Source organism: Camelus bactrianus, chromosome 8 (genome assembly GCF_048773025.1).
Source record: "Camelus bactrianus isolate YW-2024 breed Bactrian camel chromosome 8, ASM4877302v1, whole genome shotgun sequence".
NCBI classification, from domain to species: Eukaryota; Metazoa; Chordata; class Mammalia; order Artiodactyla; family Camelidae; genus Camelus; species Camelus bactrianus.
In genome coordinates this window covers 11217587-11230201 of record NC_133546.1, presented here as the reverse complement: position 1 = coordinate 11230201, position 12615 = coordinate 11217587, and the positions used below count along the sequence as shown (strand labels likewise).

General features: G+C 40.9%; 1 protein-coding gene and 1 long non-coding RNA gene across 13 annotated transcripts in view; one reads left to right on the top strand and one right to left on the bottom strand.

The window, feature by feature from the left end:
• Positions 1 to 1244: 1244 nt before the first annotated feature.
• Positions 1245 to 3653, bottom strand: LOC141578332 (uncharacterized). Its single transcript, XR_012508529.1, has 2 exons — positions 2820 to 3653; positions 1245 to 1421 (listed from the first exon to the last, which is right to left on the bottom strand). It is a non-coding gene; the product is annotated as an uncharacterized LOC141578332 (long non-coding RNA).
• A 162-nt stretch (positions 3654 to 3815) lies between these two features.
• Positions 3816 to 12615, top strand: part of SCAF8 (SR-related CTD associated factor 8) — a 196520-nt gene continuing 187720 nt past the window's right edge. For 10 of the 12 annotated variants that reach the window (XM_074368120.1, XM_074368118.1, XM_074368117.1 and 7 more), the window contains exons 1-2: positions 3964 to 4334; positions 9852 to 9914. In XM_074368120.1, the coding sequence (XP_074224221.1) occupies positions 4305 to 4334; positions 9852 to 9914 (93 nt within the window). In that variant the 5' untranslated portion in view covers positions 3964 to 4304. Of the gene's footprint in view, positions 3912 to 3963; positions 4335 to 9851; positions 9915 to 12615 lie in introns of those variants that run through there. The other 2 variants (XM_074368124.1, XM_074368123.1) reach the window with 2 other exon arrangements.

The following is a 12615-nucleotide window of genomic DNA, read 5'->3' as shown; positions in this document are numbered from 1 at the left end:
ATTTCCAGAACCTTTTCATCTTCTGAAAATGAACTCTATGCCCATTAAACATTAACTCCCCATTCCCCCTACTTTCCTCCCCTGGCAACCACTATTCTACTTCCTGTCTTTATGAATTTGACTATTCTAGGTACCTCATATAAGTGGAGTCATACACTATTTGTCTTTTTGCGACTGACATGTCGCTTAGTATAATGTCTTCAAGTTTCATCCATGTTGTAGCGTGTTTCTGAATTTCCTTCCATTTTAAGGATGAATATTCTATTGTATGCATATCCCCCATTTGGTTTTGTTTGTCCACTCACCTGTCAATGGACACTCGGGTTGCCACCACTTTTTAGTTATCGTGTAAGTGCTGCTATGAACATGAGTGTACAGATCCCTGTTCAAGTCCTTGCTTTCAGTTCTTTTGGGTGAATACCAGAAGCAGAATTGCTGGCTCATGCAATAATTTTGTTTGACTTTTGAGGAGCCATCCTACAGTTTCCCATAGTCTTATCATTTTTATTGGCTATGTAATATTTCATTTTGTTTCTATGCTCTAATTTACTAAGTTATTCCAGAAGTGTTTCCAGAGGAATCTCAAGTTGTCATTTTTTCTATTGAATGGAAAGTTTAGACAATACTCTAGTTTTGCTCAGTTTAAAAATAACTTGTATACACATATCATTATTTCTGATAGCTGATAATTGTTTTTTGCTTACTGCCACCTCATGACTCCCTTTATCAAGAATGTGCCCTATTGGTGGGAGTAAGTCCTCTCCAGCTAGACCCCTGCTTTCCAATGTGGTGACTAGCATACACCTAAACTTGACTCAGTTAGAATAAAATAAAATTAAAAATTTATCTCCTCAGTTGCACTAGCAATCTCACGTGCACAACAGTCACATGGAGCTAGTACTACTGAATTGGGCATCACAGATACGGAATATTTCCACGATCTCAAAAAGTTCTATGTTAAGTGCTAACTCCGGACTTTTTTTTTTTTTTTAATTAATTGGGGGGGGGGGGTAAATAGGTTTATTTATCTATTTGTTGTAGTGGAGGTACTAGGTATTGAACCCAGAACCTTGTCTTACTAAGCATGCTCTCTCCCATTGAGCTATACCCTCCTCCCTATTCTGGACTGTTTTTGACCCTGACCACTTGGTTACAGCTGAATTAGAGCCTATGAGTTACTCTCAGAAATAATTAAGTCCTAGAGGAAAGGCCAATGATAACCACATTCAGAAGAGAATGCCATGAATTCTGGAATATGACTTTTATAATTTATATTATCTTTTCCAGTGGCTGCAATTCCCTTGCCCACTCTTGCCCAGATCAAGCTTCTTCAGAATATGAATTTTTGGTCTTAAGTTTCTTGGAGATGGTCACCTAATCCAAGCTGGGTGAATCAAATCCCAAGTTTTCCCTGAAGGAATCTGGAACAGAGAGGGAGAGGTAGTCAGTCAGGTCCTCCTGGTGTCTAGAACTATAAAAGCAGGAGCAATAGTCATATCCCAGTATGTAAAACAGGGAGTTGGATAAAGTGACAGAGAGAAAACTCAAGCAAGTAAGCAGAGACTAGGCTGCTTTAGGCTGTCTGTATTCTAGCTCAGGTTCCTTCCTTAGGCCCATCTGCATCCCTGACTTTGGGTTGAAGGAGAAAAATCTGCATTCTAGCAGTGAATTCTGTAATGCTTAAGCTAGCTCGAGATGGTTTGTTACGGTGGGAACTGGAATCCTAACAGACGTACATACATCAACTACATACATGTCAGGCATGCGCACTGACATTCTCACAGAGTAGAAACACGTGTAGTTGTGCATGAACTGTATTTAGTCATTGCACTGGGCCTCCAGGCTTCCCCTTACTCCCTCTAACATTTCCGTAGCTTTACCTCCTTCTCACTGAGCATGTGCTTAGGTTATCCTCTGATTTTTTTCCCCTCTTCCTTCCCTTGATCAAAGTATGCCTTCTGCAGTCTTTCTGGGTGTGGAAGCTTTATGAAATCAAGTCCTGTAACGTGTTAACTGATTTAATTCTTTTTAGCTTGTACTGCAGCTTAACCTCTCAGGCCTAAGTAATTCAGTCAACGTTCATTAGTGAAAAACAATAAATAGTCCCTCATATGCCAGAGCCGGGACTGCTGAGCAATAGACTCTGGCATGACCAGAGCTGAGCGGGTTCTCACGCCAGTCACAGCATGCTACTGTAGGTGGGCTGATTAGGGGAGACCTCTTGCAGGAGGAAAGGATGGAGTTAGTTAGCAAAGAACAGCAGCACCTCACTGAGGGCAGAGGCCCCCAAGTGTCCCAGGTAGGAAGCGCTCAGTGTTGTCAAGGAACAGAGAAGACCAGTGTGGCCAGAGGAAAGAGCGCAAAGAGAAGGCAGCGTGAGCTGGGATAGGTAGGGCCTTCAGGCTATGGTAAGAGGTTAAGGTAACATCTGATGTGCAAAGGGAAAGTTCTAAAAAGATTTAAGCAAGGGAGTGAACTGATCTGATTTCTGTCTTAAAAAAAAAAATCCCTATGGCTATAGTCTAGAGAATGGATTATAGGAGATAAGCGGAGGACCAGATAAGAGGCTACTGAGATTGTTGGCAAGAGATAATGGCTTGGCCTATGAGGATGGGAGGCCAAAGGAGATGGAGAACTTTGTGACAGCATTTGAGTTTTGAAGGTGGAAATACAAGCTCTTATTGAAGAAGTTACCCCTTTTACTTTCTAAGTAACCGGCCCCCACGTTAAAGCTGTCAACGAAGTATACTCTAAAATGTCAAGAAGGGCCTGCCTTCCCCAATTTCTCAAAGCTCTGGGCTCAGCTCTTGCAGAAGTACCTTGCTTCCAACGATCCTCCTGAGTAAAATTCTGCCGTCAACTTCCTCCGTTTCCTTTGAGCAAACTTAGGAGAAGCGATTGATGAAAACTGACTCTCAGCAAGAGGACAGCAATGATTGGGGTTCAGTGATAACACCCCTAACTTTCAACTTAAAATGTTCGCTTTTAATTTAATTTTTTGGGCTATTTGGTATATGCACAAAGTGAGAGAAGGCATTTTGCTAGCAGCATCTCCTGCATCATGTAAGAGTATTGTATTCACACTCAAAACAACCTAGGGCAAAATTCCTTTAGAATTCATCTTCCGTAAATGATGCGTTCCCTTCCACCTATGCAAATCTTGTGCGTTCTGGGCACCCGCTTCCCGCCGTGCAGAAAAATGCACTCATTGTCTGGCCCACGCCAGTCCCCCGGGATTTATGCAGCGTGCATTTCCTGCACTGAGCTGCTTGCTGGCTGCAAGCGTGCTTCCCTCGTCCCCCTGCCCCCACCCGGATCCGGGCTTTTGTTTCTAACGTTTTCTCCCAACGCTATGAAAATGCTCGGGCACATAGTTAATAAGAAAGTGGCTGAGTAGGAACTTTTCCGGCTGTTAACCTTTAGGCCACTGTCCAGTAAAGTTCTGAAAAGCAACTAAACCTCGTGGAAAAGGGCCAATCCACAAGGAAAGAACATTCATGGAAACGTGGATATTATCGCGCAAACGGGCCGCTTTGTGGGGCCGTTTGGGTTTTTCAGAGGGAAGTGCTTGGCAGTGCCCCCCCCCCCCCCCAGAGCGGTCCGCCCGACAGCAGCGCTCGCTCCCGCCGCGGCCGGACGCGGGGAGGGGGCGAAGCGCGGGGGGCCCGGGCCGAGCGGAGCGGGGCCTCTGGGCGGCGACGCTCTGGCCGGCGCGCGCTCGATGGTTCCGCGCGGCCGCCCGGGCCCGCGCGGTCCAGTCGCCAGGGGGCGCGCTGGCCGGCGCCGCGGATCTCCGAGCTGCGCGGCCCGACTCGTGTCCGCCATATTGGATGCCGCAGCCGCTGCTGCCAGCGCTTCCTCCTCCGTCTTCGCCGTGCGCTGCTCGTCCCTGCGGCCCGAGCGGCGGGGAGGTGAAGCAGGAGCCTGTCGGAGGAAGAGGAAGAAGGGGGTGGAGAGAGTAGGGGACCGGGCTAGAGGGTGGAGGCCCGAGACCGAGCGGGGCGGAGAAGAGAAGGCGCCGCGGCCCAGCCCCTCCCCCGCGCTGCCGACCCGCCCCGGCAGCCTCTGTTCCCCGGACCGGCGCTGCGCCCGCCCTAGCGGCCATGCCGGGGCCTCGCCGCCCCTGAGGGAGCCCTTCCCCGCCAGTGCCTGTCCTTCCCCTCCGGCCCGGGGTCGCCGCGGCTCGGTCTCCCGCCGGCGCCCCGTCCTTGCGGCCGCGCCGCCGCCCCCGTGTCGCTCTCCCCACCCAGTGCAGTGGCCGCCGCCTCTTCCGCCGCCGGGCTCCGGACCTCCGCACCGACAACATGGAGGCCGTGAAAACCTTCAACAGCGAGGTTGGTATTGCAGCCTAGCCGCCCCTCCTGCCCCCACTCCCCCCACCCGCGACGAGGCCACGGCGAGGAGGGTGGGCACGGGCCCGTCCGGGCTTTCCAGGGTGGGGCGAGCGGCGGCCTAGCGGTGCCCGTGGGGGAGGGGTGTTTCTCTGCCCCGGCGCCCCTCCCCCGATTCCGGGGGGAGGGCTGGGGGAGGGCCGGCCCGGGGCGGAGGGAGGTTCCGGTGTCTCCAGCACCCTACTGAATGGCTGCGGGGTGGGAGGGAAGGCTCGGTTGGGCCCTCCCCCGGAGGCTCCCGGCAGGTCTCCGGGTCAGTTCCGCCGAGGCCTGGCCCGCCCACCTCTTTCCTGGGCCTGCGGGATTTTAACTGGAGGCCGGACATCACTGCCCAGGCCTTCCCCGGGTCCTTAATGAGGCAGGCACTGATTGGGGTAGTGCAGGAAGAGCACCTAGAGGGGTGCTCCGTGATTACACTGCACGTAGTGTTTGTTTATAACTGGGATATTGCTAGGTAATCTCCCACCTGGGGACTTACGCTAAGAGGATGGTTGATCGGGAGGCGAGTTTATTCTGCAGTTTCTGCTATTCTCACTCCCCCCTCTTATCATCACGACATAAAGGCACAAATGGCAGGGAGAGCTGTGCTTGGAGAGAAGGAAGATGCTGTGGAAGCATTTCCCACGGGCTCATTCACATATCATTTATAAGACTAGATTTTTAACAAGCAACTGTCCAGTTTTCACTATTTTATTGCGTTTCCTAGTCTGAAGGGGGACAGGTTTCGATGCAATAAAAATCTTTCAAAACTCCGACTTGAATAGACCTTAGTGCTAACGTTAAACAAACATAGCAAGTGCATATCTACACAACCAGAATTAGCCTTACCTGTAAGCCTTAGAGAAAAATATTTTAATGTGATATTAACTAGAGTAGCATAAATTGTATGACCTTTTGATGTGGAAGTGCTGATACTATTCAGTGGTATAATTAACAGAATTTTAACTTTGCACCTTTTAAAGTATTATTGCTGTGATAATCTGAACAGGGCAATACTTTAAAGAGCTATTTTACAATTTTATTTGTTTTCCTTCCCCTCCCCCCTTCTCTCGCTCTCTGTTTCTAGAATTGGCGTTTGGGAAGCTTACCAAAGAGGCTAAAAATTAGATAACATTCATGTGAATTAGACTATCCATATTAGAGTAGAGAGCAGTGACACGGTTATATGAAAGCAAGCACTTTTTTTTTTTTTAAAGGATTTTCTTTTTGAATATTGTATTTTCTTTTTCTTTCTTTCTTTTTTTTTTTTTTTTTTACTGCTTTTTGATACAAATTAGAGCAGTAGGCTTGGGAATCTTTTCCATTTTATGAATTTATAGCTGATAATTTGGGTCAGATTATAAAATTTGGTTCCACCCTTCAATACTCTATTGTCCTTAAAATGTGGAATAAGAAGTAAGGATACTGTATGTTCCAATTTATTGCTAATAGTTTCACAACTCAGCGGGGGGGGGGCGGGGCGGGGGACCAGCTCCATGTAGCCTTTTTATTTGTTACATGTAGTGCTACATCACTAATACACTGTTAAAAGTTTTTTTTTTTAATTATTAAAAAAAATCCTCTTCCTTGCAGTTATTTGATTTACCCCACCTTTTTTTGATGGATGTCTTTCCTGTTTATCTTGAGGGTGCCTAATATATTTCGTCCTCCATTCCCAGCCATCCCTGTATGATAGATATAAACAAGTCTTTGGTACCCTATGGTTGGTCGTAATAAAACACAGTAGAGTAGAAACGTTACAATTTTTCATTTTAGTATTGACATGAAGGATAAGGGGCCTAACATCTACATGGTTAGATTGATGTTTCACCTCTTTTCTCTAATCTTTACAGGAACTTGGAATTTGTAGTGATACTCCCATTTTTAGTGTGTGTAGCACTCTCCCCTTTCCGCTTATGGATTTCAAAGAACTTAAAACATCTTTTAACTCCTTTGTTTACTAATATGCCCAAACTTCACCATGTTTGAAAAATGGGATTGATTTAAAAATAGTAGCAGTACTGAGTCACAAGAGTTGAGGAAGGGAAATACATTTGAAGAAGATTCAGAAGAATATAACAATACACCTTTTTTTTTTTTTTTTTTTTTTTTGTTTGGTGTAAACACAAAATACATAATCCTGTTAGGTTTTTTCCCTGATTTTTGAATATGTTTTCTGTGAATATAATGTTTGCTGATGTAGTAAAATTTGTTTTCTCAATAAGTATATAATGAGGAAATAGTTCAATAATAATGTTTTTCCATTAAATCATGTGTTGCATGATTATAAAAATAATCCTTACAGAATCCTTGTTGCAGAAATAAAAAGTATCTGAGTTATGACGTTAGGAGAAAGAATGTTTAGAATGTTTACTTATAGTGAATTTGGCTTTTAAAGGCGTTTATCTTTGGGCTGAGCCCAAAAGAACCTTCTGTGCCAAATTTAAAGTTATCTTTGAAACTTTGAATTGTCAAGAAATTCCATTTACTTTATACGGCACCAAAATATAGCTCTAAGCATAGTATTTAAAATATGAAATGCTTAGCTTTTATGACTTGGTAATTCTCATGTGTTTCAAGGCTCTGGTTCTCCGCCCCCTCAACCCCCCCCCCAAACCAGCAATAACAACAAACAAGCCAACATTGGCTTGAAAACAGGAATGTGGCAGAAGTTTTAAAGTTAAGAATATGTTTTTAGTTTCCAAACTGTAGATAAGTTTTAGTATGAGAATGTGAGACCTCATGCAGGATATGTATATGTCATGGATGGAATGTCCTTCTGCCCCATGGGCCTCCCCATTTCTCAAGGGGCTTTTTGACCTCCCCACCCCATGTTCAGATTCCTGTCAGAAGATCCTTTATGTGGTAAATTCCCCTTAATTATCATGAGTTAAATGAGATTGAGGCTCAAGAATTGGTATTTACGTGCCCACCATGCTAGTTTTGTGGGAAAACTGTAATTTCCAGGTAATCATCAGCGTTGTGATGAAAGTTAATCCCTTGACCACTAATGTCAGTTCTGAAATAGTGAAATTTGTCCAGACTGGAGTATAAGATTCCCTAAGGGTCATTGCTTGACCTGAGCAGTTAATTCTAGAAGAATTATTATCATTACAAGGCATTGTAGTTGCTGCTGCTCACAGCTGGTGGCATTTACTTGTTGTGATGGTTTAGTGTTCTCGCCTCAGTGGCAAGTGTCTCATATCGACCTGTTTAAATCTGTGGAGTGCTTTAGAGTCGCAGTTGAGTACGGGAGTGCAGCCGTTTTATGTGAGCTGCATGTCTTTACTCTGGCCTTAAGAATGCCACTGTATGGAGGTCATTATGGTAGGATTTTGGGTTTTGAAAAGAAAAAAAAGAATAGCAGTACCTGACCCTTTTCTTAGACAATTCTAAGTGAACTGGAGAGGGCCTTTAGTAATATAGGAACTCTTACGTGGAAAAATCTAAGAATCTGTTATACATATGTTAGAAAAATGATTGCAGTTAAATTTTAGGATTTACCTTGATTCATAAATTCTTTACTCATCTCGAGGATATCTAAATTTTTAGTGTTTTTTGTCCTTAGGATCCTTTGGTTAGTTAGATGGCTTACTCTTTAAACTGTTTCAGAATGCAGACTTTTCCAGTCGCTTTAACACCTAGTGCATTTTCTTCTGTGCTGTATCTTTCACATCAGAAGTGAAATCCTGTCTTTATTTTATTCCATTCCAATTTTGTATCCAGAGTGTTTATTTGCCTGACTACAGAAAGTTTTATAATCTTCCCACTGATGTCTAGTAGTAGATATGGTTTGGAAGAGAACGGTCGGAAAGGTAGCAGGAATCACAAAAGCATATGAAATTTATTTTTATATTTAACCTTTGTGGTTCAGGAAAGGGAATTTATGTGAAGCATCTATAAAACATTGCATTTTTCTTTCATTTTCAGGGAATTTTCTTTCATTTTCATGTATCAGGGAATCTGTCTCTCCTTATTCTCTCCTGTTGTAACTTTCCAGTGGGAGTTTTGCTTAATTGTAACGATTAGACTGTCTTTTTTGTTTCTACTTTGTGAAAATCCCTTAAAGATGTAGCAGTCTTTGTGTTATAAAGGAAGGAACCCTCCCTGACCCAGTGGTTTAGATCGGGGTTTCTCAGCCTGGGCACTGTTGGTATTTTGGGCTGGGTAATTATTTGCTGTGAGGATCTGTCCTGTGCATTACAGGATGTTTAGTGGCAACCATGACCTCTGTTCACTAGATGCCCCTATTGTGACAACCAGAAATGTCTCCCGATACTACCAAATGTCGGGGGTGGGGGGAGCAAAATTGACCATGGTTGAGAATCACTAATTTAGGTCCCCTGTTAAGCTGTGTTTAAACATTCTGTGTTTTTCCTTCTGGTGATTGCTACATTTTTAAGTAATTAGCAGTAGTCTTTCCCACCAGATTATAAGTTTCATGAGGGCAGCGGCCACATACTTCATTGCTTCATATCCTTGATTCATAGCATAGTGCCTTAGGACATAGTATATGCAAAATAAAGATTTCTTGAATGGGTGGATGAATGATATACTAGGTAGCTGAATGACCTGGACCAAGGCAGGTAAAGTTTCTGGACGATGGTTTTCTCCTCTGTAAAATAAATGACTGTTCTGAGATGGTATTTAGATTCCCTGTTAGTTGGAGGATTCTTTGATTAAGTAAAAGTTAATATTTAGGAGGACTTAGTATGTATAAGCATTATTTTGAAGGTCATTTTATGGCACTGTAGGAGTATAGGAAATTAAGTGAGAAATTTTAAATCAAAACTCTGGTTTGTTTATGGTTATCACTTCTTACTAAGGGGAGAGTAGGGAAGGGACTATTCCATTGAAAGTTCCAGTTTAAATCCATCCTAAGTTTTATATTATAATTATAGTATTTTCAAATCTTTTTTGCTTTATTTTTCATTTTAAAACAACATATGGTAAAAGTTGTTTTTAACTAATATGTAAAAAATTAGAATACAAGGATAATTGAGACTGATAGTAATCATTTTGGGGACTGTATAATTTCAGAATGTTTTAGTCTTAATCATTCAAGATTAAATATAAAAATTTTTGGCAGCATTGAAATTCACAAGATATATATATTTATACATATATATATTTCAATCATTTTATTCTAGGCTAGCATTGAGTTTGTTATGGTAATTTTGATCAACATTGAGGGGACATCCGTATTCCCCAGTCTTCTAAATATTTCATGATCATTTGCTCCTTTTTTTTAGGAGTATAGTTGGCTTAGAATTAGTGCTGATACTGCTACTTGTACATGGAATTTTAGATATCTCTTTCTAGGGCCAGTTTTGCTGTTATTGGACAACTTCTAAGTCATAATGTTATGAGAGAATATAATCAACCTTGACCTTGAACACTGGCTGAGCTCCTGAACTCTTACGTGAGCTCATTTTATATGGTTTTATTTTCTCAACATCTTTCTCTGCTCCTCTCTCTCAGGATTGTGCCTCTACTCCTGCTTGTACAGACTGCTTTTCCAGCAGCATGGACACAAGAAGCATAGTAAGATGATTATAACCCACATAAGGCAGGCCCTTGGGAAAATAATTAGGCTTAAGTTGGTAGTGAAATGATGTCTTGATTGTACGGGAAGTACTTGGAAATTAGAATAAAGTTTGTCACTTAGAATATGTTAGTAATCTTAAAAGAGAACATGTAGGGAATAAGTTGAATTTCTTCACAAAAATAGGTTAAGTGAAAAAAAGTTATTGTGCTTAGTAGTGAACATGAATCATATCTAAACTCTTGTATTTACTTAAATTCTGCTCCATGTAATTTTTGTAGAAGAAATATTATTTAATATGAGTAAGTTGCATATCTCTAAATTTGATGTTTGGAAATAAAATACATCTTGTATTTTGAGGAAGTTCTTCAAACTATAAGATGACAACAGATCATTGATACTATGCTGTAGTAGTGGAGAAACAAAAAAAGCTAAATCAAACTTTTGCTTTTCTAATTATAGAGGAGCAGATTTTGGTAGGGTTACTATTATGAGACATAAATGCTGGTGAGAAATGTTTCTATAGCCTCTGATATCTTGTCAGTTCTATCTCAAGTTTGATGGTAAATGCAATGTATTTGGTCTTCTGATTTTGATTTTGTGCATTTATTTTGTCTTTCTAATTCTGCTTTACCAGAGTTTCTGATACACCATATTTTAAACTCAAGGAAGGGTATGTAAATATGTTATGGTATCTATTGTAGGTCAGGAAACACATTAGGAACTTAGACATTACTGTGTTTAGTCACAATGAGGAATACAGATTATTTGTTCATGTTTTTAAAGACCGTTTATGGCTATTAAGTTAACGTATGCCAAATTTGTTTTTAAAATAATTCTGCAACTTCGTATAATTTATATTCTTTGTTTGAAAGACCTAGGATTTTATTCCATCATTCATTTGTTCATTCATTTAACCAGTATTTAATGAATGCTTACCATGTACCAGACGGTTTTCTGTCTGTTGGGTACCGTGGTAAACGAGACAGGCAAAAGCATATCTTCTTGGAGCTTATGTTCTTGTAGTCCGTTTTCGTTCCCCTTATTAGATTTGTGTGCAGTGCTAGTGAGGCTGGGCAGGCTTTACTGGCTCTGGGATTGCTTCTTCACCAGGGCCTGGGTTGGTTGCAGCATTCTCTCCAGACTCAGTTCTGCCTGGTCTGCTCTCAGCATGTTGCCTTTACAGAGTCCAGATTGCTCATCTGTTGTTTAAAATACAGATTGAGCAAGTAGACTTCCTTAAACAAGAATGTAATCTTACGTTTTCAGCAATGGGAGAGTAAGTTGAGCTATTTCGTTTTATTTTGCACCAGCTTGCCTATCATGTATTAAATCTCCATTTGGCATGCCGGAGTCGTAACTTTTTATAGACTATAGCTTTAAGGATGTTTTCTTTTGTCAGTGAGGTATTAATTAGTTTCTACACACAAACGATTAAAAAATACTTTTATGTGGTGACCAAATCATTATGAATTTGGAGGATAAATAAATAAGTATTTTTATTTTTAAAACAAACTTCCTTGATTTAATAAGTACATGAGAAAACTTTGGTACCAGTCTCTCTCATCTCTAAACACTTATTTTCTGAATTTGATTTGAATCTTTAGGGCTAATTTTAGCAGTTTGTGAATGAAAGATGAAAAGGTTGGATCATGTATTTTATGATATTGGAAACTTAGGAAATGACATAATGGTCATTTTACTCTGGGTCACAGTATCTAAAAGATCAACCAGTACTCTTGAAACTAACACAGTGTTATATATCAGCTGTATCTTAATTAAAAAAAAAAAAAAGACTGACAAAGTCCTGGTTAATGGCTTTCTTTAATTTAGTAATATTTTTGATACAATAAAGTTTTATGGTTAAAAAAAGATACAGGTATTTGAATTTACTGAAATGGTAAAAAGAATGTTGCAAAAGTTAAAAAACTTCCAAACCAAAAACATAGCAAATGTCTAGTTTCTAAAACAGCTGCTTGCTGTGATGAAAAAAAAAAACTGTCTGGCTTGTGTAATTTTGAAGTACTTTTTATTTACCAAACATTGTTAAAAGTGAGCCGATTTATAATATATGGTGTTTCGTACTCTGCCCCTCTTTCCCAACCATTATGTTTCTGTGGATCTTTAGGATAAACTTGTGAGAAAAGTTGGGTAGGTGCTATCCTCATTTTATAGGCAAGGAAACCGAGACCTACCATTGTGATTTTACTGAGGAAATGCGGCTTAAGCCTTAGAGCTGAGACTAGAAGGACCCTTGAGATGTCTTTCTTAACTGCTGTGTAAATCACTTGATTTTTCATACTTCTTTTTGCTGGTGTAATATCCAAATATAAATTATTTTTTCCCACTTTTTAAACTTTATTTTTACAACTTTAGATTTACAGAAAAGTTGCAAGAATGATAAAGAACTTTTGTGTACACTTCATCCTGATTCCTCTTTCTAATTACTTAATCATATCTGCTTTCTTAATTCTCTTTCTTTACATGCATATGAACATACGTAGACTTTTTTTCCTGAACATTTGGAGAGTAAATTGCAATTAATGATGCCTTTTACTTCCAAATGTAACTGTGTTTTCTGAAAACAAGGACATTCTCTTGTGTAACCATAGTACAATTATCGAAATCAAGAAATTGATTTTGCTATAATGCAGTTGTCTGCAGACCTCTTTCAGATTTCACTCATTGTACCCATAACGT